Genomic DNA, 26,102 nt, shown 5'->3' with positions numbered 1-26,102 from the left:
CAGAGCTGCCCTATGGGAACTCGGCTCTTTCTCCTCTCCTCTACCTCTTTGGCATAAGTGAGGTTTTGATAAAGACCCGCTGGGGTCGAAACGTTACCCGAATTGAATAGTCCGCCACCCATTTACCTCCTAAAAAAGCACCTGGTGATGTTTATTGTATATGTTAATAAAGAAACTACACAGTTTGCTGAACTTTCAACCAATTGAGTGCGGCTGATTTTTCCTATACTTGGACTAGCAAATGTCACACAGATGGATTACGGTGTGGGACACTCTGGATCCTTTCAAATTTGGACAGGTGAGGGATATTGTTTTTTATTTATTTACAGGGGACAATGGCTTCAGGGGATTAGGTGTTACGGTGAGTACAATGTGTTTTTTTTTTATTTTATTCTTCAATTTACTTTTGATGTAGACAGCGGGGGACGAATACAACTCAAGATTGTCCCCTGCTCGCGCTGATCACAGGGACAGGGAAAGTGGGTGACAAAGATGTGACCGGTTCTCAGCACGAGAACAGCGCGAACTGTGCAGGCTTTTCTCAGGCTCCGGTTTGTGCGATACTGATGCGGCACACGGTTGCCACACCTATGAAACACACGGACACATATCTCCGGTACTGTTTTTTCCAGTATCGGAAATATCAGGACATATGAAGGAGGGTTAGCTTTAGTGGGAGCAAAGTAAACTGACCTGACCTGGGTTGGATGGCATTTTTTCCCTTTACGGTCCTCATAATGTTATCCTAGAGCAGGGGTCTCAAACTCGGCTGGGTATATGGGCCGCACAAGGAAAAACATTTAATTTTGGGGGCCGCATTATTTGCATGACAAAATGACATTTTTAGTGATACCATTTTTTTCTCTATACACCGTTTGAGCTGGTCCATATCTTGTAGTAAATGTGCCCCATGCTGGTCCCTATCTTGTAGTAATGTGCCCCATCCAGGTCCCCATCGTGTAGATATGGCCCCATCCTGGTCCCATCCTTGTCGTTATGTCCCCCATCCACATACCCATATTGCAGACATGTGCCCCATCTAGGTTCCCCCATATATTGCAGATATGTCCCCCATCCAGGTCCCCCCCCATATATTACAGACAGGTTCCCCATCCAGGTCCCCCCATATATTGCAGACATTTCCCCCATCCAGGCCCCCCCATATTGCAGACAGATCCCCCATCCAGGCCCCCCCCATATATTGCAGACAGGTCCCACATCCAGGCCCCCCCATATATTGCAGACAGGTCCCCCATCCAGGTCCCCCCATATATTGCAGACATGTGCCCCTTGCAGGTCCCCCCCATATATTAGACAAGTCCCCCATCCAGGTCCCCCCCATATATTGCAGACAGGTCCCCCATCCAGATCCCCCCATATATTGCAATAAACATAAGGGTGAATGACCTCGGGGAGATCAAAACATCCAACACCGCGGAGACACCATCACGTGTTTCTCAACGCAGTGATCCAGAACACTGCCCCATCCCTAAAGGGAAATATGCAAATGTGTGTAGAAAAGCCGCGGAGACACCATCACGTGTTTCTCAACGCAAGCAATGAATAGCCAGGTCTTTCACCGGGAAGGAACAACCACGGGAAGGGCAGCATCCAATAAAGGAAAACCACCTATGCCAAAACTCCGCGGTGTTGGATGTTTTGATCTCCCCGAGGTCATTCACCCTTATGTTTATAGTCTTTTCACCAGGCACTGCTCCTAATAGCCAGTTTCCTACTCCACACTGATGAGGGGCAAATACCCCGAAACAGCTGTCTGTGGATGGATACCATGTTTTGGCATAGGTGGTTTTCCTTTATTGGATGCTGCCCTTCCCGTGGTTGTTCCTTCCCGGTGAAAGACCTGGCTATTCATTGCTTGCGTTGAGAAACACGTGATGGTGTCTCGGCGGCTTTTCTACATGCACCCCCATATATTGCAGACATGTGCCCCTTGCAGGTACCCCCCATATATTAGACAAGTCCCCCATCCAGGTCCCCCCCATATATTGCAGACAGGTCCCCCCCATATGTTGCAGACAGGTCCCCCCCATATATTGCAGACAGGTCCCCCATTTTCACATAGAAATAACAGAGAAGGAAAAAAAAAAAGAAGATTCTTCTCACCTGTCCTCCGTTCCCTCGCCGTCCTTTCTGCTCCTGTGGCCCGCAGGTACATAGACCCCTTGATGATCGCTGCCCGGTCCAGCAGCCGCCGACATCTGCGCTGTAGTGCAGTGTATTGCCCTTAGAGACTGGCTCTCGGCACAGCAATACTAGTGTCAGTCGCCAGCCTATCAGAGGCCAGCAGCTGACATCTGCGTCCCGGCGCAGCGGCGTATGATGTCACTGCCATGCGCAAATAGCAGCTGGCCTCTGATAGGCCGGCGGCTGACACTAGTATTGCTGTGCCGAGAGCCCGTCTCTAAGGGCAATACACTGCTCTACAGGGCGGATGTCGGCGGCTGCTGGAGCAAGCACGATCGTTATGGGGCCTATATGCCTGCATGAAGCAGCCGGAGGAGCCGCATGCGGCCTGCGGGTCGTGTGTTTGAGACCCCCTGTCCTAGAGTTTCCAACACCAGTAGCAAAAAAAAAAAATAACAGAAATATTCAGCAGGACATACCAATGCCAGGGATGATCCGAAACATGTCGTTAACTTTCTTGTCCACCGCTGTGGTTAGGATGCGTACATGGGGAAAAGCATAAGCCACAGAGTGTACTCCCAGCTCTGCCATAAGGAGGGAAAGCAGGAAGATCTTGTCCTCTGGGACCTCATGGTCCTAGTCAGGAGAGAAAAGATCAAAGGAATTAGACAGCAAATCAATGGAAGATAAGAGGAAACATCTACCCTTCCTCAGTTACTCACCAGCAGTACCCGAACAGCCATCATGGCTGCAGCTCCAGTAGACACTGTACAATCCATCAAAATAACATGGTCCTCACTAATGTCCTTCGGGAGTCTGAGATAATGAAGCTGAGAGGGAAAAAAAAATAAGAGGCAAGATAGATAACACCAACAACTCAATTCTGTCCTTACCACTATATATATATATATATATATATTACATACATATACACACACACATATACACACATATACACTCTCTTTTGTACATAGGAGCAGTATTACAGTAGTTACAGTAGTGAAATAATTATTGAACATGTCACCAAATTTCTAAGTATGTATATTTCTATAAGGTGCTATTGACATGAAATTCTTACCAAATGTCAGCAGCAACCCCTCCAATCCTCATAAGCAAAGAATTCAAACCATAGATGTGCATAAATTAAGTAAACTTATGTGTAATAATGAGAAATGACACAATGGCATTGGTTACAGAAGAATTCCTAAAGAAGAACGTTTCAGTTAGCACTGCAGGGGCCATTACTTGTAAGTGGAAAGATCATCATTTGACCATAAACCGGCCACGAACAGGTGCTCCCTGCAAGATTTCAGACAACAGTGAAAAGTATCATTAGGGTTGTTCAAGAGCCAATAACCACCTGTGGAGAGCTACAGAAAAAAATTGAGTCAGGAGGTACAATTGTTTCAAAAGAAAACTATAAAAGTAATGCACTCAACCTCCATGGCCTGTATCCACGCTCACCACGCAAGACTCAATTGCTGAACAAAAAGCATGTTCAAGCGCATTTACAGTTTGTTCAAAAACATTTTGACAAGCCTGTGAAATACTGGGAGAATATAGTCTGGTCAGGTGAGACCAAAATTTAACTCTTTGGATGCCATAATACACATCATATTTGGAGGCCAAAAGGCACTACATATGACCCCAAAACACACCATACCAACAGTGAAGTTTGGAGCTGGGAACATCGTGGTGTGGGGCTGTTTCTCAGCATATGGCAATGGATGAAAGGACAAGATGAAAGGACAAATGTACCGAGACATTCTTGATAATAATCTGCCATCTTCCTGGATAATGAAGATGAAACGAGGGTGGACATTTCAGCAAGACAAAAGATCCCCAACACACAGCCAAGGAAACTTTCAATTGGTTTCAGTGAAAGAAAATAAAGCTGCTAGAATGGCCCAGCCAATCACCTGACCTGCATTCAATTGGAAATTTATGGTAGGAGCTAAAGCTCAGAGTTCATAGAAGGAGCCTACGGAACTTTCAGGATGTGAAGAGTGTTTTGTGGAAGAAGGGGCCAAAATCACACTTGAGCAATGCATGCGACTAGTTTCTCAATACAGGAGGAGTCTTGAAGCAGTCAGCACCAACAAAGGCTTTTGTATGAAGTATATTACATAAATTTCAGTAAGGGTGTTCAATACTTTTATTTTCCCCTGTGTAATTTCTGTTTATTACACAACTGAATTTAGCAAACAAATGGATACTAGAGGGCAACACCCTATAGAAAGGGATCAATCTGAAGCAGATCACAGAAACTACATGAAAAAAAGAAGTATGCAAAGGGATCACTTAAAATAATTAATGTTCATTGTACATGAAACCAAAAGCAAACTAAATTCTTAAAAGCCAAATGGCTGGGCTGTTGAATTTTATTACTGGCCTATCAAACAATCACATGGTTAATAAATAGGAAATAAATGATGAAAACACTTAAGTGCTTGGTGCTGTATATGCAAAACAATAGCAATAAAGACTAACAGTGTTCAATGATAATATGTAACAATAAAGGTTAGTCAAAAAGCAAATACATACAGCAGATTAATACAATGAATGTGTAGATGTACAATATATGTCACATAAGGCGAGTGTATACAAATCACCAAACCCTGATGATAGACATGATGTACAGTATACAAACAAACATCACATGAGGTGAATATATGGCACAAATCACCTAACCATAATAACCGAACCAATAATATCCTATTTACTGAGGAGGCAGCAGTGCTTTGCAGGGAGCTGCTGACTCTAAACAGCTGATCAGTGTGGTTGTCAAGAGTCGTACTCGCACCAATCAGATATTAATGGTCTATGCCGACGGTCAATCAATATTGTGTCCCAGGAAAACTCATTTAATTAATTAGTTTTGCTCTCATATAGCAAGTTCCCCGCTTTTCTTGTTATCTCAGCAGTAGATCCCCCCAGCAGAATTTAAAGCAAAGGAGAATTCAGCAAAGACCCATTTCTAGTAAGTCACAGAATCTCTTGATCACCAATAGGCTGGTGTTTACGTGAGCTGTAAATAATACTCCATGCTGTGAATCTGATTTATTCTCATTATGACCCTCTCCCCCATTAGTCCCGTGTACTCTCACCTCTGGCTCTCCCGTGCTGGGGTTGGTCTGGATAAGAATGGTTCCAATCCTCACGTCCTTACACACGGCTCTCAGTGCTGGCTCCATTGTCTCTCCAGCTCTCAGTATAGAAACTCCTGTTATCTGGATAAGAAATGAGATATCATAAATACAGATAACGTGGACCTGGCAAGCTGGATGGTGGATGACATCTAAAGCCACAAGTGCCACAGAGCAGGGGCAAAATGGCGATATAAAAAGGTGCATTATTCTAAAGCCCCCATACATCCTAAGCCCCACATACACTTTAAACTAACATCAGCCACACCCAACACTCTAGTGTAAATGAGGGCAACGGTCAACTGATTCTCGGGAAAGATGTTGATCGGGCATGTCCAATTTCAGATTGCTTTGTTCTTCCAGAGATAGGCCACTGGCAGAGATGTCCGACAGCAGCGGTCTCACAGGCCGAACGATTACACCTGTGTATGGGAGAGAGAACAAAGATGGCTGCCTCCTGAACAATCAGTCCAAGAATCATTCAGTTGATGGCCATCTACCGTATGGAGCCCTAAGATAATTGATAGTTCGGTTATACTCAGCTAGATACATCTCGTATGACTCTCCCATACACAGGAGGTCTTGTTCTGCCGAGCGTTCCTGTGGTCTCTCTGAGACAGCCGCTGCAGACATCTCTGGTGGTCACTTATCTCTATAGAGCAAAAGGACCAACACTTCGAAATTGTACATGCCGGATTCTTATCTTATGTCTGGGGCCTCCAACCATATTAGACTGTCGACCAAACTCATCAATAGCGACAAGTTCGACCTTATGTGATGTGTAAGGGGGCTTTAACATTACTGCTGTAACAGCCACACAATACAATGGCAGGACCAAGTAATCCAATGCATTCTACGGATGCTGCTTGTAAGGATCGGAACCATCCACCACATACTCGCCTCCTCATTACTGACCCGTTTGCCGTCGTATGTCCGACCATGGTAGTCATGTCCTTGTGGTGTTTGCACAATGCAGCTCTATGCAAAGGGCAAGAAGAAAAAAATAAATAAATAGCTGTATCTTGTAATTATGTAATACTGGTGCAGTTTCTGTAAGAAAACAGCCGTGTTATTATAATCCAGAAAACCCCTTTTAGGGAAGGTATTTCACCTATTGATGGTGACCACCAAGAGGTCAATACGGCCCCATCTCCATCAGTAGGATAGTAATACACTCATGTGTTAGATGCATAAACTTAAAGGCTCAGTCCAGCCAAAGTATTTCACCAATTTCTGAGCACCTCATTACCGGTAATTAAATGTTACTATAGGAGAAATGTAGAAATCCAGAAAAAGGGGCCTTAAAATAACATCTTAAGATGTCATACTACAAGGCTTTCGCCGCACATTAGAGTTCCTTGGTCTGTGAGTGAGCTGATTTTTTTTCTTTTATTACTACTGCAAATATCTATTCCCAATGTTCACTCACCCTGAATGGAAGAAAGGACAGGGCATGTTCTATCAGAAGCCTCATGAGCCGACGAGAATAGAAGATGAATTCGTCCCGACTCGTCTCCTTATTCCTAAATGGCGGACAACATTGGCGAGAGACACATAAGCTTTCCAATTCATTTCTGCATGGGAGTCCATGTCTGCACAGCAGACATGGACAACTTACCTACCTTATAATTGTGTGCATAACGCTTACTTGAGGAGTCTCCTTCAAGACACAGAGAGTTCTTGGCAGTGGCTGTGACTGATGGGCAGAGGCCAAAGCGGCCCTAGTTTCAGAAAAAGAGAAACCAGTAAGATAAGGGAGATATGATGGTTTACCTGTACATGCTATGCGAGTTAGTGGCAAGCCTACCATCCACCAATGCCAAGCAAGCCACCCCTTAGAAAGTAGTAGGCAACACGTTTAAAAATGCATGCAAGGCTCCTGAAGGGGATAAATATCTTCTACCTACACAGATGACCAGTCTACAGTCAATAAGTCCAATGATTCCCTAATAGTCTGTATTACTGTGTCTAAACATCTCAAATTCTATAAAAGTCAACGTGATAATACAGTGGCATGTAAAAGTTTGGGCACTCCTGGTCAAAATTACTGTTAAGCAAGTTGAAGATAAAATGATCTCCAAAAGGCCTAGGCCAAGTTAAAGATGGCACATTTCCTTTGCATTTTAGACAAAAAAAATTAAATATATATTTTAATCTTTTATATTTTAAAAATTATAAAAAGGAAAATGGGCAGATGAAAAAGTTTGGGCACAGTTGGAAATTTGTGTGTGCTGATAACTTTGACCAAACTTTCAGGCCTTAATTAGCATGTTAGGAATATGCAAATTTAGAGTGATACAAATTTCCCAGCTTTATAAAAACCCAGCCTCCTCTAACCTTGTGTCAAAAAACAGCAGCTTCTAAGCAGCTGCCCTAGCACTCCGAAAATGGTAGAGGCCACAAAGCAGGAGAAGGCTATAAGAAGATAGCAAAGCGCCTTCAGGTTACCCTTTCCTCAGTTTTAAATGTAATTCAGAAATGGCAGTTAACAGGAACATTGGAGGTCAAGATAAGGTCTGGAAGACCAAGCAAATTTTCAGTGAGAGCTGCTCGTAAGATTGCTAGAAAGTCAAATCACAACCCCCCCCCCCGCTTGACTGCCTAAGACCTTCACAAAGATTTAGCAGACTCTGGAGTTGTGGTACAGTAAGAAGTATGCAAAAAAAAAAAAAAACACATCTAAACAAGCCTGATACATTTTGGAAACAAGTCCTGTGGACTGTTGAGGTTAAAATAAAACTCTTTGGCCACAATGGTCAAAAGGTAGGTGTGGAGAAATAAAGGGCACAGAATTTCAGGAAAAGAACATCTCGCCAACCATTAAGAATAGGGGTGGCTCAATCATGTTTTGGAGTTGTGTTGCAGCCAATGGCACAGAGAACATTTTACGGGTAGAGGGAAGAATGGATTCAATTAAATTTCAACAAATTCTTGATGCAAACATAACACCATCTGTAAAAAAGCTGAAGTTGAAAAGAGGATGGTTTCTACAAATGGATAATCATAAACACACGTCAAAATCCACAAGAGACTACTTCAAAAGATGCAAGCTGAAGGTTTTACAATGGCCCTCATAGTGCCCTGATCTGAACATCATTGAAAATCTATGACAAGACCTCAAAATAGAAGTGTATGTAAGACGACCCAGGAATCTCACAGAAAAGAAAGAATGGATGAAAATCCCTCAACTCAAAGAATTGAAAGACCCTTGGTTGGCTACAAAAAGCGTTTACAAGCTGTGACACCTGCAAAAGGGAGTGCTACTAGGTACTAACTGTGCAGGGTGCCCAAACGTTTGCATGGGCCCATTTTCCTTTTTATAATTATTAATATGTAAAAGATGAAAAATGAAAAATATCTTTTTTGGCCTAAAATTCAAAAGGAAATATATGTCATCTGTAACTTTAGGCCTTTTTGAGATCATTTCATCTTAAACTGGCTTACCTATTCACAATAACAGTAATTTTGATCAGGGGTGCCTGAACTTTTACATGCCACTGTATATAGAGGTGGGAATTTTGCTTGGGACCTGAAGATCTGCATTGACCAGAATTGTTGTAACGTTCTCTTTTACATAGCAGCAACGTGCAAGAATAGATTGTAGTGAAGATGGCAAGGCAGGCAGGCTGCCCTAATTTCTCTAGTAGAACAGCGACTATTATTGTACCCCCACATGATTTGGGAAGTTTACAAAGATGCAACATAGCAACCAGCGCACTGGATTTCACTCCAACTGTAGACCTTGACAGATGTTATTCTGAACCTAAGTGGCATGGCAGACCTCTACCCTCATCTAATGGCAGCTATGGAGTGAATGCTCCTAACAAAATAGCAAGTAGTGGAAGTGTAGGGTCACCTTTGGACATTACTTCACAATCTAGTGTGGATATATGAAAACCAGTCAAGGGAAGACACATTTAGATCTCAGCATCATCACAGAGACTTGGATATTTCTAGAGAACAGCATATTGATATTGGCCATCAGCAAAGTCAGCCCTCTGCGTATGGTAGAGAAAAACAGGCACCGGTCTTCGTGACATTATATACAGTTTTGTTTTATGATGAGAGTGGGGGGAGCGTTCGTCTTTCAAAGGGGCAATATCCAATTATAGGGCACGAATGTCATAGCAGTGGGTGCCTCAATTAGGATCCGGCTCTGCTTTGTGAGAACGGCTCCTGCTCTGGCAACCATGGCTGTTTGTGCACACAATGGCCACCATGAAATTCTACATTTCTGCCTTAGGGAATTAATATAGTAAGACATGGCTTTCCCTGAGAGAACAGCTAATCACCAGGGTTAGAGTCGTTGGACCCACAGCAATCAGCTCTTTTTCCATTAAAAAGAATTCATGTCTATGTGGTCTCTATAAAGAGCTCTGACCCTTTGGCATTGGAGATTAGACTGGATTGAGATGAAGTTCTGCTTAGAAAGATGTTTCAGATTATAATTTTTTTTGTTTTGCATATAGAGCCGTTTTAAACATGAGGATGATGGCTTCTGTGGTGCTTGGGAAGAGTCATTACAAGTGATCCCTACTGGAGACTGTATTTTGTGACGAATCACTACAGAAGAAATCGCATTATCCTGGATGCTGTTGCCGTTTTCACCATTGCTGGATAACATCGAGGACAGGGGATCATCCTCATCCTCGGTGTACCTGCATCCACCCACATTTAACTCCACATGAGAATTATTTCAATATAATCCTGCTATCTGGGGTTCGCACAGATATCCGACTATACAGTGGAATGCTGTGGTCATTAATAGGTTAAACCCATCGGGGCAGCTCGGTGGCTCAGTGGTTAGCACTGCAGCCTTCCAGCGCTGGAGTCCTGGGCTCAAATCCCACCAAGGACAACATCTGCAGGGAGTTTGTATGTTCTCTCCGTGTTTGCGTGGGTCTCGCTGGGTTCTCCGGTCTCCTCCCACACTGCACAGACATACTGATAGGGAATCTAGATTATGAGCCCCATTGGGGACAATGATGATAATGTCTGTAAAGCGCAACGGAATAAGATACCTCTATATAAGCAAGGCATAATAAATAAATAAATTGATTGCTATCATTTAATGATCGTTAAGGGGTTCGGCCACTAATTGTGAGAATATAAGGGGACTTCATTCTCGGGATCAGTGGGGGTCCCAGAGGTAGGACTGGCGATGATCATGAAGCGTTGGCATATCCTCCTTCCCAAGACGAGCATTTCAATGACAATTAAAGGGTTTGTGTAGTGGCTCCCTCTCCGCTTGTTCTGAGATTCAGCACAAAGACAATGCTGCACGCCGAGAGGTATAGTTGTCACGGCAACAGTACTTTTTTAAAAAAAAAAATAATAATTACGGTAATAGAACACATGCATTACACCTGGCAGGCGTCAGATGGTTGGCTCAGAAACAATCCCACTGGGCGTGCAGCAGGATTTTTCTCAGAGCAAAATGACTGCTCAAATCAAACATAACACTTTGTAAATGGGAGGTTGCCAAATTAAAAAAAAAAAAAATTGGACCAAATCTGAGTTTTAAAGAAATTGGAAGGGTTTTCCAGAAGTCGTTCAGTGCACCTTCCCATGTATGTGTTCTTCCAGCCATCTCCCCTTCTTTAGATTGTCAGCTCTGGCCTCACAGCAGACAGATGGATAACAGATAGGCCCACTGACCTGCTCGACCAAGACAATGGTGCACCGAGCTCCTCATTGGCAGAATTCAAAAAGACTTTCTGGAAAACACAGATTTGCAAACAAAAGATCCGATTTTTATTTTAGGGCTCTAATGGTCCTACAGTCATTTTGTGCTGACAGACTTGGTTTATCTCAGGATATATAAGCAACTTCTCAGAACTTGAATAGTAGAATGTTTATACGTCATTTCCATCCAGAGCAGAATTCACAATTCTGCTAATTACAAATCAGTTAACACTGCATTACAATAAATGCCAGCAACATATAGGGTCTCGGCACTGTAGGATTGCTTCTACAACCAATAGTGCCTGGTGTGAATACAAACGCTGCATTTAGAAGAGCCCATTTTGGCCCATTAATGAGCGCCAAGCCGCTATATACAAGTCGATCATCGCTCGTTTACTGGTTTATTTACGCAGAGCGATGAGTACGGATAGGACAGGATGATTGTTAATACACTCGTTCTGTCCCCATACATAATCATGTTATCGGCAGCACATCCCCTGCTTACACGGGATGAAATCTCTGACGGTAACAATGATTTTTATGTTGACATACACGATCCGGTTATTTGACAAACTTGCGTTTTGCTTATTCATTGGGTGATTGTCATTTTTTAAAACCCGAAGTTGAAAAAAAAAAAAAATGCTTAAACTTTTCCTAATCATTTAAAAGACATTTTAAAGTTTTTTTTGAGCAGATACACTGTTAAACCCTTTTTAAAAGAAAAAACAAAACCCACCATAACTATCTAAAGTGTGCTTTAGGCCAACAGCAGATTGACGGTTCGGCTGATTGTTCGCCCGACTCTCCCTTACCTAGCAGCACTCACTACGCCGACTGCTCCTATGCTTTCTAAGACAGAACTGCGGCCAGACAACTCGAAAAGTGGCTTATTTCTTACAAATCAATGGGATCGTCACTCCAAAATTTGGGGAGAGTCAGGTGCCCCCTACACAGACTGGCTACCAAACCTGTCGATATTAGTCTAATGCGTATTGGGGGGTCTTAAGCAGCAGGGAGTGGTTGTGAAATAAGAGCTCAGAATGTTTTTGCTGCAGTTCTGAATGAGTAAAACAAAAAATTCACAAAATCACCCAACTGTGCCAATGTACAAAGGTGAGCCTACACTTTACAGACGTGGAACAGCAGATCACATAAGGCAGGCATGCTCGTGGGTTAGGCAGGGGTCAGATCACTGGCCTGCACACAGAACAATGCAGAGTGAGCACACGAGAGGAGTTAATGGGGGTCAAGACAAGCAGCCTGCACACGGATCTCACATGTCCCAGCGGAGCTTCCTCTGCCCAGAATACACACATGAACGAGAGAAGGAATGAGCAGAGAAGGGGTCACATAGAAGGGAAAAAGGAAAGCAATCGACTGTGAGGCGAGGGGTCCATAACTACTATCTCACCAGGTCATTAATACGGTTTATGTAATATCTGTGTCTGCGGATGATCAATATGGCTGACATTAGCTTTCCTAGACTTGAAGGAAATGCTCTAAATGCCGCTGGGGCGTCCCAATACTGATGGAAGGTCTTCATTGCGCCATCAAGGATGTTTTAATTAGTAAGAAATATATCTTTCCTATTATTTTCTGCTGTCTACATCTGGGGCGCGTGTAATAATGAGGTGTACCCTATAGCTAGTAGTCACTGGCCTGATTTCCCTCGTCCGAGCACACCTTACGCCCATCATGTGTTTTACTGTCCGCTGATGTGGTCTATCCAAGCCCACCATGTGTGATCGTATCTCGGACAGAGCTACATTCCCCATCTTGTATGTTAATAGAGCGCAGCTTGTACAATGTACAGTTGTTCTCTTCCTCTGCGGTTCTGACAGATCTCTATATGAAAGCTGAATAAAAGCAAAGTCTTTAAATAGCAGCTGGGGGTGCGATGTCCAGGCAGAGCGAGGTCTCGCTGATAGACGTGACAGGAAGCTTCCTGTGTTTGTTGGGGGGGGGGGGGGGGGGGGGGCGAGGACGATGAGTGGAAAAAAAAAAGCGTGGGCAGGTTTCTGTGCTCACCACATAGCCTGACCAACAGCGGAAAAATAACCCTCCACCCCTCCGGCGAGACCTCTCCGAGACGTGGGAGGGGTAGAGAAGAGACAAATATATCGTCAGCAAGGGAAAGTCTCGGTATTGTCATATATTTCACTAAACGGGTGCTACTCTGTGCCAACTACCCACCAGAGCTCAACACCCAGCCGGCCCCTTCATCAGTTGGCAGTCAGAGGAACCGGCCGGCGGCCCTACTGACAGGAGCTGTCACGCTCGGGTCACGAGTCCGAGCATTGCAATGCCGAGTTCCAGTGGTTGGCCCCCACCGATCGATAGGTGATACCTTATCTTTGCCAGAAGACCCCTTTAAAGTTGGGTTAGAACTTTGCTTCCAGTAGAGAAAAGGAAAAATGAAGCAGCTTGTCAGCAACTGTCCCCAACGGATGTCAGAATGCCCAATCCCTATGTTGTAGTGGGATGTATATATTCTATCAAAGTAATAATTTATATGTGAAAGTGCAAATTTTTGCATTGCTAGGCGTTGGTGGGAGAAGGGCTGAAGGCTGGTTCGACCGGCAGTTCTCTTAAGCCTCCATACACAGTGGTTAGCCCCCGGCTTTTTACCTATTTTGTTACATTACAACCTGTGTTTAAATATGTTTGTAATCCAATTTGTTTGTGATACATCAGAACTAAATAGTCTAAAGTTGGTGAAATGAAGTAAAAATATAAAGGGAAAAATACAGGCAGAAATTACATTTATGGGATCGAATAACTAAAATCTGGCCTGTGCATATGTATTCACCCCTTTTGCTATGAAGCCCCTAAAATGTCTGGTGCAAGCAATTCCCTTCATAAGTCACATGCTTAGTGACAGGAAGCCCACCTGTGTGCAATCTAAGTTTCACATGGTCCATCATTATATACACACACCTTTTTTGTAAGGCCATAGAGGCTGCAAGACCATTAACCCCTTCATGACCCAGCCTATTTTGGCCTTAATGACCTTGCCGTTTTTTGCAATTCTGACCAGTGTCCCTTTATGAGGTAATAACTCAGGAACGCTTCAACGGATCCTAGCGATTCTGAGATTGTTTTTTCGTGACATATTGCGCTTCATGTTAGTGGTAAATTTAGGTCGATAATTTCTGAGTTTATTTGTGAAAAAAATGGAAATTTGGCGAAAATTTAGAAAATTTCGCAATTTTCACATTTTTAATTTTTATTCTGTTAAACCAGAGAGTTATGTGACACAAAATAGTTAATAAATTACATTTCCCACATGTCTACTTTACATCAGCACAATTTTGGAAACAATTTTTTTTTTTGCTAGGAAGTTATAAGGGTTAAAATTTGACCAGTGATTTCTCATTTTTACAACAAAATTTACAAAACCATTTTTTTTAGGGACCACCTCACATTTGAAGTCAGTTTGAGAGTTCTATATGGCTGAAAATACCCAAAAGTGACACCATTCTAAAAACTGCACCCCTCAAGGTGCTCAAAACCACATTCAAGAAGTTTATTAACCCTTCAGGTGTTTCACAGCAGCAGAAGCAACATGGAAGGAAAAAATGAACATTTAACTTTTTAGTCACAAAAATGATCTTTTAGCAACAATTTTTTTATTTTCCCAAGGGTAAAAGGAGAAACTGGACTACGAACGATGTTGTCCAATTTGTCCTGAGTATGCTGATACCTCATATGTGGGGGTAAACCACTGTTTGGGCACACGGCAGGGCTTGGAAGGAAAGGAGCGCCATTTGACTTTTTGAATGAAAAATTGGCTCCAATCTTTAGCGGACACCATGTCGCGTTTGGAGAGCCCCCGTGTGCCTAAACATTGGAGCTCCCCCACAAGTGACCCCATTTTGGAAACTAGACCCCCCAAGGAACTTATCTAGAAGCATAGTGAGCACTTTAAACCCCCAGGTGCTTCACAAATTGATCCGTAAAAATGAAACAGTACTTTTTTTTCACAAAAAAATTATTTTAGCCTCAATTTTTTCATTTTCACATGGGCAACAGGATAAAATGGATCCTAAAATTTGTTGGGCAATTTCTGCTGAGTACGTTGATACCTCATATGTGGGGGTAAACCACTGTTTGGGTGCACGGCAAGGCTCGGAAGGGGAGGCATGCCATTTGACTTTTTGAATGGAAAATTAGCTCCAATCATTAGCGGACACCATGTCGCGTTTGGAGAGCCCCTGTGTGCCTAAACATTGGAGCTCCCCTACAAGTGACCCCATTTTGGAAACTAGACCCCCCAAGGAACTTATCTAGATGCATAGTGAGCACTTATAACCGCCAGGTGCTTCACAGAAGTTTATAACGCAGAGCCGTGAAAATAAAAAATAATTTTTCTTTCCTCAAAAATGATTTTTAGCCCAGGATTTTTTAATTTTCCAAGGGTAATAGGAGAAATTGGACCCCAAATGTTGTTGTCCAGTTTGTCCTGAGTATGATGATACCCCATATGTGGGGGTAAACCACTGTTTGGGCGCACGGCAGGTCTCGGAAGGGAAGGCACGCCATTTGGCTTTTTGAATGGAAAATTAGCTCCAATCATTAGCGGACACCATGTCACGTTTGGAGAGCCCCTGTGTGCCTAAACATTGGAGCTCCCGCACAAGTGACCCCATTTTGGAAACTAGACCTCCCAAGGAACTAATCTAGATGTGTGGTGAGCACTTTGAACCCCCAAGTGCTTCGCAGAAGTTTATAACGCAGAGCCGTGAAAATAAAAAATAATTTTTCTTTTCTCAAAAATGATTTTTTAGCCCACAATTTTTTATTTTCCCAAGGGTAACAGGAGAAATTGGACCCCAAAAGTTGTTGTCCAGTTTCTCCTGAGTACGCTGATACCCCATATGTGGGGGTAAACCACTGTTTTGGCACACGTCGGGGTTCGGAAGGGAAGTAGTGACGTTTTGAAATGCAGACTTTGATGGAATGCTCTGCGGGCGTCAGGTTGCGTTTGCAGAGCCCCTGATGTGCCTAAACAGTAGGAACTCCCCACAAGTGACTCCATTTTGGAAACTAGACCCCCCAAGGAACTTATCTAGATGTGTGATGAGCACGTTCAACCCCCAAGTGCTTCACAGAAGTTTACAACGCAGAGCCGTGAAAATAAAAAATAATTGTTCTTTCCTCAAAAATTATGTCTTAGCAAGTCATTTTTTATTTTTGCAAGGGTAACAGGAGAAATTGGACCCCAACAGTTGTTGTCCAGTTTCTCCTGAGTACGCTGATACCCCATATGTGGGGGTAAACCACTGTTTGGGCACACGTCGGGGCTTGGAAGGGAGGGAGCACCATTTGACTTTTTGAATGCAAGATTGGATGGAATCAATGGTGGCGCCATGTTGCGTTTGGAGACCCCTGATGTGCCTAAACAGTGGAAACCCCTCATTTCTAACTTCAACACTAACCCCAACACACCCCTAATCCTAATCCCAACTGTAGCCATAACCCTAATCCCAACCCTAACCCCAACACACCCCTAACCACAACCCTAACCCCAACACACTCGTAACCCTAATTCCAACCCTAACCCTAATCCTAATCCCAACCCTAATCCCAACCCTAACCACAACTGTAACCCCAACACACCCCTAACCCTATCCGTAACCCTAACCACAAGCCTAATCTTAACCCTATTTCCAACCCTAGCCCTAATTCCAACCCTAACCCTAAGGGTATGTGCCCACGTAGCGGATTCGTGTGAGATTTTTCCGCACGACTTTTGAAAAATCTGCAAGTAAAAGGCACTGCGTTTTACCTGCGGATTTACAGCAGATTTCCAGTGTTTTTTTGTGCGGATTTCACCTGCGGATTCCTACTGAGGAACAGGTGTAAAACGCTGCGGAATCCGCACAAAGAATTGACATGCTGTGGAAAATACAACGCAGCGTTTCTGCACGGAATTTTCCGCACCATGGGCACAGCGGATTTGGTTTTCCATAGGTGTACACAGTACTGTAAACCTGATGGAAAACTGCTACGTATTCGCAGCGGCCAATCCGCTGCGGATCCGCGGCCAATCCGCTGCGGATCCGCGGCCAATCCGCTGCGGATCCGCGGCCAATCCGCTGCGGATCCGCGGCCAATCCGCTGCGGATCCGCGGCCAATCCGCTGCGGATCCGCGGCCAATCCGCTGCGGATCCGCAGCCAAATCCGCACATGCCATAACCCTAACCCTACCTGTAACCCTAACCCTACCCCTAACCCTACCCGTAACCCTAATTCTAACCCTAACCCTAGTGGAAAAAGAAAAAAAAAAATATTTTCTTTATTTTATTATTGTCCCTATCTATGGGGGTGATAAAGGGGGGGGGGTTATTTATTATTTTTTTTATTTTGATCGCTGTGATAGAACCTACCACAGCGATCAAAATGTACTTGTAAGGAATCTGCCAGCTGGCAGATTCGGCGGGCGTACTGAGCATGCGCCCGCCATTTTGGAAGATGGCGGCGCCCAGCGAGGAGGCGTACGGACACCGGGAGGATCGGTAAGTATGAAGGGGTGGTGGGGGGGTGGATTGGAGCACAGGGGGGGTGATTGTAGCACAGGGGGGGTGATCGGACCACAGGGGGGAGCGGATAGCAGGACGGGGGAGCCGGCAGGCGGACGGAGGGGACCGGAGGACTAACGGAGGACTGGGGGGGCGATCGGTGGGTGTGGGGGGGGGGTGACTTCAGGTTTTCCAGCCATGGCCGATGATATTGCAGCATCGGCCATGGCTGGATTGTAATATTTCACCAGTTTTTTAGGTGAAATATTACAAATCGCTCTGATTGGCTGTTGGCAGTTTCACTTTCAACAGCCAATCAGAGCGATCGTAGCCACGGGGGGGTGAAGCCACCCCCCCTGGGCTGAAGCACCACTCCCCCTGTCTCTGCAGATCGGGTAAAATGGGAGTTAACCCCTTCACCCGATCTGCAGGGACGCGATCATTCCATGACGCCACATAGGCGTCATGGGTCGGATTGGCACGGGTTTTCATGACGCCTACGTGGCGTCATGGGTCGGGAAGGGGTTAACCAAGAGACGCCACTGACCAAACAACACCATGAAGACCAAGGAGATCTCCAAACAAGTCAGGGACAAAGTTGTTGAGAAGAACGAGTCAGGGTTGGGTTAAAAAAAAAAAATAAAATCCCAATTTCTGATGATCCCAAAGAGCACCATCAAATCCATCATCAAACGGAAAGAACATGGTACCACAACAAACCTGCCAAGAAAGGACCGCCCATCAAAACGCTATACTCGGAAAAGGAGGGCATTAATCTGAGAGGCAGCACAGAATCCAAAGGTGACCCAGAAGGAGCTGCAGAGTTCCCAAGCAGAGACTGGAGTATCTGTCCATAAAACCACAATAACTCCACAGAGGTGGCCTTTATGGAAGAGTGAGCAGAAAAAAAAGCCTTTACTTACAATTAGTGTGTGTGTGTGTGTGTGTGTGTGTAAGGCTTGTTTTGAGCTTGTCAAAAGACATGTGGGAGATTCCCCAAATGTATGGAGGAAGGTGCTGTGGTCAGACGAGATCAAAATTGAATTTTTTGGGGGGCGTGGCGATGTAGTGGAGCTGCTTGTTTATACTTACCCAGGAGGGTCCTTTTCGACACCGCTGTGCTCCCTTGGGTGCCTGGAGGCGCCCGGCTTCAGAGGAGGCGTGAAGAGCGGCTCCGGTCGGGTGAGCTTCGGGAGAGCCTGCACGGAGGACAGAGCCGACGAGAGGCGGCGGCCATTTTACTAGCCGCGCGCGCTGGAGGCAGAGAGCGCAAAGCGTGCCTTGCGGTGCATGAGGGAGCTGGCTGGATTCCGGCGCAGCTTTACAAGGTACGGGAGGGGGGTTGCGCGGTGTGAGCCCTGAGAAACGGGCCCCGTGCTCCCCCTCATTAATACTGCATACCGCCATATAGCGCTGACTGGCCCTGGCGCCTGCAACACTGGGACTCCTCTGCCCTCCTACCTGCACTGAGGGTGCTGGGTCTGCTAAGGTTTACTAACAACCAGCTATTGTGTCCATGTCCTGCAGCTGCTTGGGGACAAAATCTATATTTACCACAGACACTGTGCACTATCTGTTACTGGAGTTGCTCCTGGGATCCTTCTCCCCTCTGAGATTATAACGGGGAGGGCTGCAATATACCGCTGGTTTCGCAGTACACAGCTGTGAGGGCCTTACAAGCTGTATGTGCATTGTGATATACTGGTGCATTATCCGGGCAGTGATTATAACCTACTGAAGTGCCTATTAAACTTTACAATATTAACTATGCATCGCACCAAAACTCAAAGCGCAGCTGATAAGCTCAAAAAATATGCACGGTCTGATCCCCCTGATACTCTGCGCTCAAAAAAGAATAATACCTCACCTGAGGGCAAATCTGAGACCCAGTCAAAAAATTGTGCATCCGACAGTGAAGAGGATGGAGGTCAGGAGGATTTAACTTTGAAACAAGCATCAGAACAATTGATGCAAGCTACATCTCTTACTAGGACTTCTTTAACTGGGAAAATAGAGGAGGTGCACTCTGAGGTGGGGCGCCTCCGACAGGATATGCAATCCATGAGAGGTCGTATTACGGAGGTTGAATCACGGGTATCTCACCTGGAAGATAATTCTACACCCATGGAAGCTAAATTGACTAAAGTGGCTGGTTCTATAAACGCTTGGAAACAGAAGGCGGATGATCTTGAGAACAGACTACGCCGGAATAATATCCGCATTATTGGCCTCCCAGAACGCTCGGAGGGCCAACATCCCGAAAATTTTTTGGAGGGCTGGCTCAAAGATACCCTGGGGGATGAATTCTCCCTCACTTTTTCTGTGGAAAGGGCCCATAGGGTCCCAACAAAGCCTCTTCCGCCGGGCGCTCCGCCAAGACCCTTTTTGGAGCATCTCCTTAACTGTAGAGACAGGGACACTGCCCTTCGTGTGGCGAGGCAAAAAAGTCCTATCAAATACAACAACGCCGTTATCTCAATATTCCCAGATTTTTCCATGGAGCTACAAAAACAATGGGCTCAGTTCATGGAGATAAAGAAGCAACTCAGAGAGAAGAAAGCCTATATTCAATGCTTTATCCTGCCAGACTTAGGGTCCTTTATAAAGGCTCTACCTCCTTCTTTGCATCTCTGGCTGATGCTGAGGAGTGGTTGCGGTCATGTGTGGGAGCGGGCGGGCGAGGAGAAAAATCCAAGTTGTCTGCCGCCTTCATATACATGGATATACAAAAGTTGGAACGCTCTCATCGGGTCTTCTTCCTTTGTTACTCTCCCTATTGATGATAGGAGCTCTTTCTGCCAAAGTCCAGGAAAACATCTCTACCGGACTCTGCGTTCAGAGATGGTACCCTCTTTTTTGGACCGGTATAGGAGCATGGTACTTTGCTCCTCGTTGAAATGTTTTTTGTTTCATGCTGTTTTAACAGTGTTAGTTGTTAGTTATTTAGAATTTGCTGCCATGATTCTATCCATCATATGCCAGAAGTGTAATTGGCGTGACGAGGTGCATCATATGTGGATGAAGAGGTATGGCGTCTGACCTTACGTGTATGACCTGGAATGTGAGGGGCCTTGGGTCACCCCGAAAGTGAGTTAAAGTATTCTTTCAAATACGGCGATACCACCCTCATATTGTGGCTCTGGTAGCAACACACCTGACTAGGGATTCGGCTCGGTACTTGCAGAAACCATGGGTACAATGGTCTGTACATGCATTCCATACTAGTTATTCTAGAGGGGTCTCTCTTTTGATACATAGAGATGTCAGATGAGAGGTTGGAGAGGTGCGAAGAGACCCCGAGGGCCGATTTATCTTTTTTACATGCATGGGTAAATTCAATAGATTATGTAGTAATGTGTTTATATAATCCCCCCTGCTAATATGTCAATTATAAAAAAAGCGTTGAGTTTCGCCTTGAACTACCCAGATGCACATATTATGTGTATGGGAGACTTTAACCTAGTGATGAGCGATATTATTGACAGACTTACCGTATTTTCCGGCGTACAAGACGACTTTTTAACCCCTGAAAATCTTCTTAAAAGTCGGGGGTCGTCTTGTACGCCGGGAATCGCCTTGTACGCCGGGTGTATATGGTGGGTGGGGGGGGGAGTGATCCTGATGACGACGAGGGGGCGTCTCACAGGAAAGTGAGTATCCCCCATTACCTTATCATAGCGCTGCAGCGTGGGGTCTCTGTGCTGGGAGCGGCGGCTGCTGTGCTGTGCTGTGGCGGCTCCTCTTCTGCAGTGTGGGGCCTCTGGTGCTGTGGGGCGGTGGCAGCGGTGGCGTATCTTCATGCAGTCGGGGCTCCTCCGGCATCTCAAAGCCTAGAAGCCCCGCCGGCAACTCCATCGGTGTAATGCGCTGGCCTCCGGGAAAATGGCCGCTGCTTAGATTCAGATCTCGTGTCCCGAGATTTCGGGACGAGATCTGAATCTGAGCATGCGCAGCCCCCAGCGGCCGGGCCACCGCATCGCACCTATTGAGCTGCCTCCGGGAAAATGGCCGCTGCTCAGATTCAGATCTCGTCTCCCGAGATCTCGGGACGAGATCTGAATCTGAGCAGCGGCCATTTTCCCGGAGGCCACCTGACCGCATTGTACCGATGGAGTTGCCGGCGGGGCTTCCAGGCTGAGATGCCGGAGGAGCCCCGACTGCATGAAGATACGCCGCCGCCACTGCCCCACAGCACCAGAGGCCCCACACTGCAGAAGAGGAGCCGCCACAGCACAGCAGCCGCCGCTCCCAGCACAGAGACCCCACGCTGCAGCGCTATGATAAGGTAATGGGGGATACTCACTTTCCTGTGAGACGCCCCCTCGTCCTCATCAGGATCACTCCCCCCCCCCCCCAAAAGGCACATATTCACCGGCCCTATAAGACGACATACGGTGTATAAGAAGACCCCCAACTTTTAAGAAGATTTTATTTTTTAACTGGTAAAGTTGGGGGGTCGTCTTATACGCCCAGTCGTCTTATACGCCGGAAAATACGGTAGATTGGATGGTGGTGGTTCTGGGGTCATCCCCCCTTCATCTCGCCTATCAGCATTTATGGAAGGATGTGGATGGTTGGACCTTTGGAGATTACGTCACCCTGATGAAAGAGAATATACCTGTCACTCATCCGTTAAACGTACTCTGTCCCGCCTGGATGCCCTTAAAGCGTACCTGCGAGGCTGTTTGTCTGCTACAATTTCTTTTATTAAGCGGGTGACTGCACAAGAAGATGAGGATATGGAGAGGCGCATGAAAAACTCGGAAGCAGCTTACATATCTAACCAAACCAATGAGAATAGGGCTGAGTGGTTACAATCCCATAGTATCTATATATTGAGTATATAATCTAAGTCTAAACGTAAACTGTTCTTCACTAGGCAAACATATTTTGAGTTAGGGAATCAATCTAGTAAACTCTTAGCATTTATGCTACGACAGCATAATACGTCCAACACTATACTTAAAATCCGGAAATTAGATGGTACAATAGTGACCTCGACAGACGATATACTTCACTGCTTTTATAATTATTATAAAGATCTGTACAGTTCCAAAGGGGACTCTGATACCTCGGGTTGTCTGGATTATCTCTCAGATATTGAATTTCCCACCCTAAGCCCTGCACAACAAGCCTCTTTGGATGCAGATTTTACTCTGGATGAGATCAATGCGGCCATAGCAGACATGGCCTCTGGAAAGGCGCCAGGCCCAGATGGGTTTCCCATAGAAATGTATAGAAAGTACTGGGACATTTTAGCACCTTGTCTCTTGAAAGTGTTCCAGGGGATATCGGAGGGAAGCTCTCTACCAGATTCCTATTACGACGCAAATATCATAGTCCTTAGAAAAGAAGGAAAGGACCCTTTAGATTGTGGATCGTACCGTCCCATCTCGCTGGTCAATGTTGACTACAAAATCTTTACTAAGGTATTGGCCACTAGACTAAACGCGATAATCCTGGGAATAGTACACTCGGACCAGACCGGTTTTATGCCAGGTAAAAGTACGTCTATTAATATTAGGGGAGTTCAGTCAATAGCTCAATATAGTACATTGGTACTGGAGAATAGGTGGGCCATGGCCTCGCTGGACGCGGCCAAGGCATTTGACTCTCTTGAATGGCCTTTCCTGCTTGCATGTTTAGAGAAATATCAATTTGGCCCTAAATTCCAAAAGTGGATCGGTGCAATCTACATGAAACCCAGAGCCCGGATAATTATAAATAATTCTATGTCTGAGATCTTCTCCCTAAAAAGAGGGACCCGTCAGGGTTGCCCTCTCTCTCCAGCCCTATTTGCTCTTGCAATTGAAGCATTAGCGATACGTGTGAGATCCACTCCATCTATTAAGGGCATCACGATAGCAGACCGTAAGGATACTATTGGTCTGTATGCGGATGACATGGTAATATTCATGGATAATGTAGAGGAGACACTGCCACAGGTGGTCAAAACTATAAATGGGTTTAGCAAATACTCAGGGTTGTACATTAATTGGGATAAGTCTACATTGATGCTTCTTCCCCACAGTTTGACAGACCACCTTGAGGAGTTATCCCCATTACCAGTGGTATCCAGCTTTAAATACCTAGGGATAATTATACCAAAACATAGTAAGTTTGATTTACAACTTAACATTATTCCGCTTATAGATCTGGTTAAACATAAATTTGCAATGTGGAGTAAACTACCATTATCTGTCTCAGGGCGCTAAAACTTAATTAAGATGATATTGCTCCCGAAGCTTAATTACGCCCTTCAACATAGTGCTGTTCCTGTTCCTAAATCTTTAACTTCATCCTTTATATGGGGGGGGGGGGGGGGGGGAGCTAGACCTAAACTTAAATTGACCACTCTACGTAGATCTAAGCAAATGGGAGGAGCGGCACTACCTGATTTTTTTCTGTATTATTTGACCGGACAGGTTAGAGCCCTGAGTACATGGATGCGTGGAAGTTATTTACCAAACTCAGAGAGTCATCTAATTCAAGCTGCAAAGATTGATTGTCCGCTAGGTTTTTTGGAAATGGATAGGCCTCATATATCCGGATTGTTACCACGACTCCGATTGGCGAGGTTGACTCGCTTTGGGGGTGTCGTCGCCGATATGCCGCTGTGGAATAACATAACTTCTCGGGGTTGGTTGATCACCCATCCACACAGTTCTGGATCTCGTATGCTGTTGTCTCAGTTAATAATCTATATGAACAAAATACTTTAATGTCATTTGAACAAATTCAAACTAAATATAGCATTCCGAGGTCCCAGTTTTTCCAACTTAGATCGGCAATACAATCACACCTACGTGGGGGTACATACTGGGCAAATGATATCATCCTTCCCATTAATAGGAATCCTTAAATCCCAGGGACCCCGTGGTCTTATTTCTGCACTGTACACACATGTTATCTGTAGGTACTGACTCCACTGTATTGGCAGTAAAGGGAAAATGGAGAGCCCTAATCCCCGATCTCCAATAGGAGGACTGGGAGATGGTTCTGGAGTCCCCACTGGGGGTGTCTCCCTCGACCAATAATAGAATGATTCAATTGTATATATTACATCAATCATACTTAACACCGACACGATTATTCAAAATGGGATGGTCAACATCCTCGGAATGTCTAAGATGCCATGCTGTGGAGGCTAATTTTATACATATGATTTGGGGATATCCAATCATCCAGTCCCGATGGACTGAGGTAACCTCATCATTGACCTCCCTTGTACATATGCCTGTTCCCCTAAACCCACTGGTTTGCTTATTTGGGGTGATGGAGGAAGAGACATGGGGACATCATACCCGAATCTTTTTAAGGGAGACACTTTTTATGGCACCGAAGGTAATAGCTTTGTGCTGGATGGGGGGCACTCACCAGTCTCTCAGGGCCTGGATTGATTTAATAACTTCAATTATACCTTATGAACGAACTTTATACCAAAATAGGGGCTGTCTAGGAAAGTTTAATAGGATCTGGGATGTTTGGAATTCATCATATTCCACTATGTCGATACGTGTCAGACAGCTTGCTTCCGTCACGATAAGCGGTGGGGCTGAAACATGCATTGACTCGCGCCTTGATTCACTATCAAATAATTGCTGTGGTGGGGATGGTTATTGGCAGCAAGTTAAGGTTTTGTGGTTCTTTTTTTTCTTTTGTTTAGGTTTTATTAAGGTTTTAATGCAAATATTAGAAACATAACATAATAGTTTAAGTTTTATTAGGTCGGGTCTAAATAACCAGTTTTGCACCATAAGGAAAATGTTTCCCCTTTTTTTTGTATACATTTGTATTTTCTTTATTAATATGACATGGTGTAATTGTGTTGGCTTGGCTATATGTAAAGAATGTGTGTTTCATCTTTCTCCTGCTGTTTAATAAACGAATTTAAAAAAAAAAATTGAATTTTTTGGCTACCAAGATAAACGCCATATCTGGTGCCAAACCAACACAGCTCATCAGCCCAAGAACACCATCCCCACTGTGAAACATGGTGTGGGGATGTTTTTTGCCAGAAGGGCCAGGGAAAATAATCAGAGTTGAGGGGAAGATGGATGGTCCGAAATACAGGGATATTCTTGAGCAAAACCTGTTTCAGTCTGTCTGTGATTTGAGACTAGGACTGAGGTTCATCTTCCAACAAGACAATAACCCAACGCATACTGTTAAAGCAACACTTGAGTGGTTTAAGAGGAAACGTATAAATGTCTTGGAGTGGCCTAGACAAAGCCCATATCTTCATCCAACTGAGAATCTGCGATCAGACTTTAAGATTAAAGAGTCAGAATAAGTCTTTCACATGTTGCTGTCCTGAGAAAGGAGTCGGATTTGACTCTGAAAGCGTTGACAAATAAACCACCTTATCCAAAGCGACTTGCAGCTGTAATTGCTGCAAAAGGAAGCTCTACAAAGTCCTAACTTCATGGGGGTGAATACTTATGCACACTGAAGGTTTCATTTATTTTGTCCTATTTGTTCTGTGCTTCACAATAAAAAAAAAAAAACCCACATGAGCAGATGCAAACCCTCAGTGAAATTCCAGGTTGTGAGGCAGCAAAACCAGGAAAACGCCAAAGGGGTGAATACTTTTGCAAACCACTG

At 44.8% G+C, this 26,102-nt stretch overlaps 1 protein-coding gene across 9 annotated transcripts in view; it reads right to left on the bottom strand.

The window, feature by feature from the left end:
* UCKL1 (uridine-cytidine kinase 1 like 1) overlaps nt 1–26,102 on the bottom strand; it is a 54,441-nt gene that overhangs the window by 18,681 nt on the left and 9,658 nt on the right. For 3 of the 9 annotated variants that reach the window (XM_077252972.1, XM_077252971.1, XM_077252979.1), the window contains 7 exons: nt 10,950–11,008; nt 6,914–7,012; nt 6,721–6,814; nt 6,192–6,269; nt 5,253–5,375; nt 2,868–2,975; nt 2,625–2,781 (listed from right to left, as the gene is read on the bottom strand). In XM_077252972.1, coding sequence (XP_077109087.1) covers nt 2,625–2,781; nt 2,868–2,975; nt 5,253–5,375; nt 6,192–6,269; nt 6,721–6,814; nt 6,914–7,012; nt 10,950–11,008 — 718 coding nt within the window. Of the gene's footprint in view, nt 1–2,624; nt 2,782–2,867; nt 2,976–5,252; nt 5,376–6,191; nt 6,270–6,720; nt 6,815–6,913; nt 7,013–10,949; nt 11,009–12,253; nt 12,274–26,102 lie in introns of all 9 variants that reach the window. The other 6 variants (XM_077252980.1, XM_077252978.1, XM_077252977.1 and 3 more) reach the window with 5 other exon arrangements.

This window comes from Ranitomeya variabilis, chromosome 4 (assembly GCF_051348905.1).
Source record: "Ranitomeya variabilis isolate aRanVar5 chromosome 4, aRanVar5.hap1, whole genome shotgun sequence".
Classification (NCBI taxonomy): domain Eukaryota; kingdom Metazoa; phylum Chordata; class Amphibia; order Anura; family Dendrobatidae; genus Ranitomeya; species Ranitomeya variabilis.
Note: the sequence above shows the minus strand (reverse complement) of the source record. Positions and strands in the feature narration are given on the sequence as shown.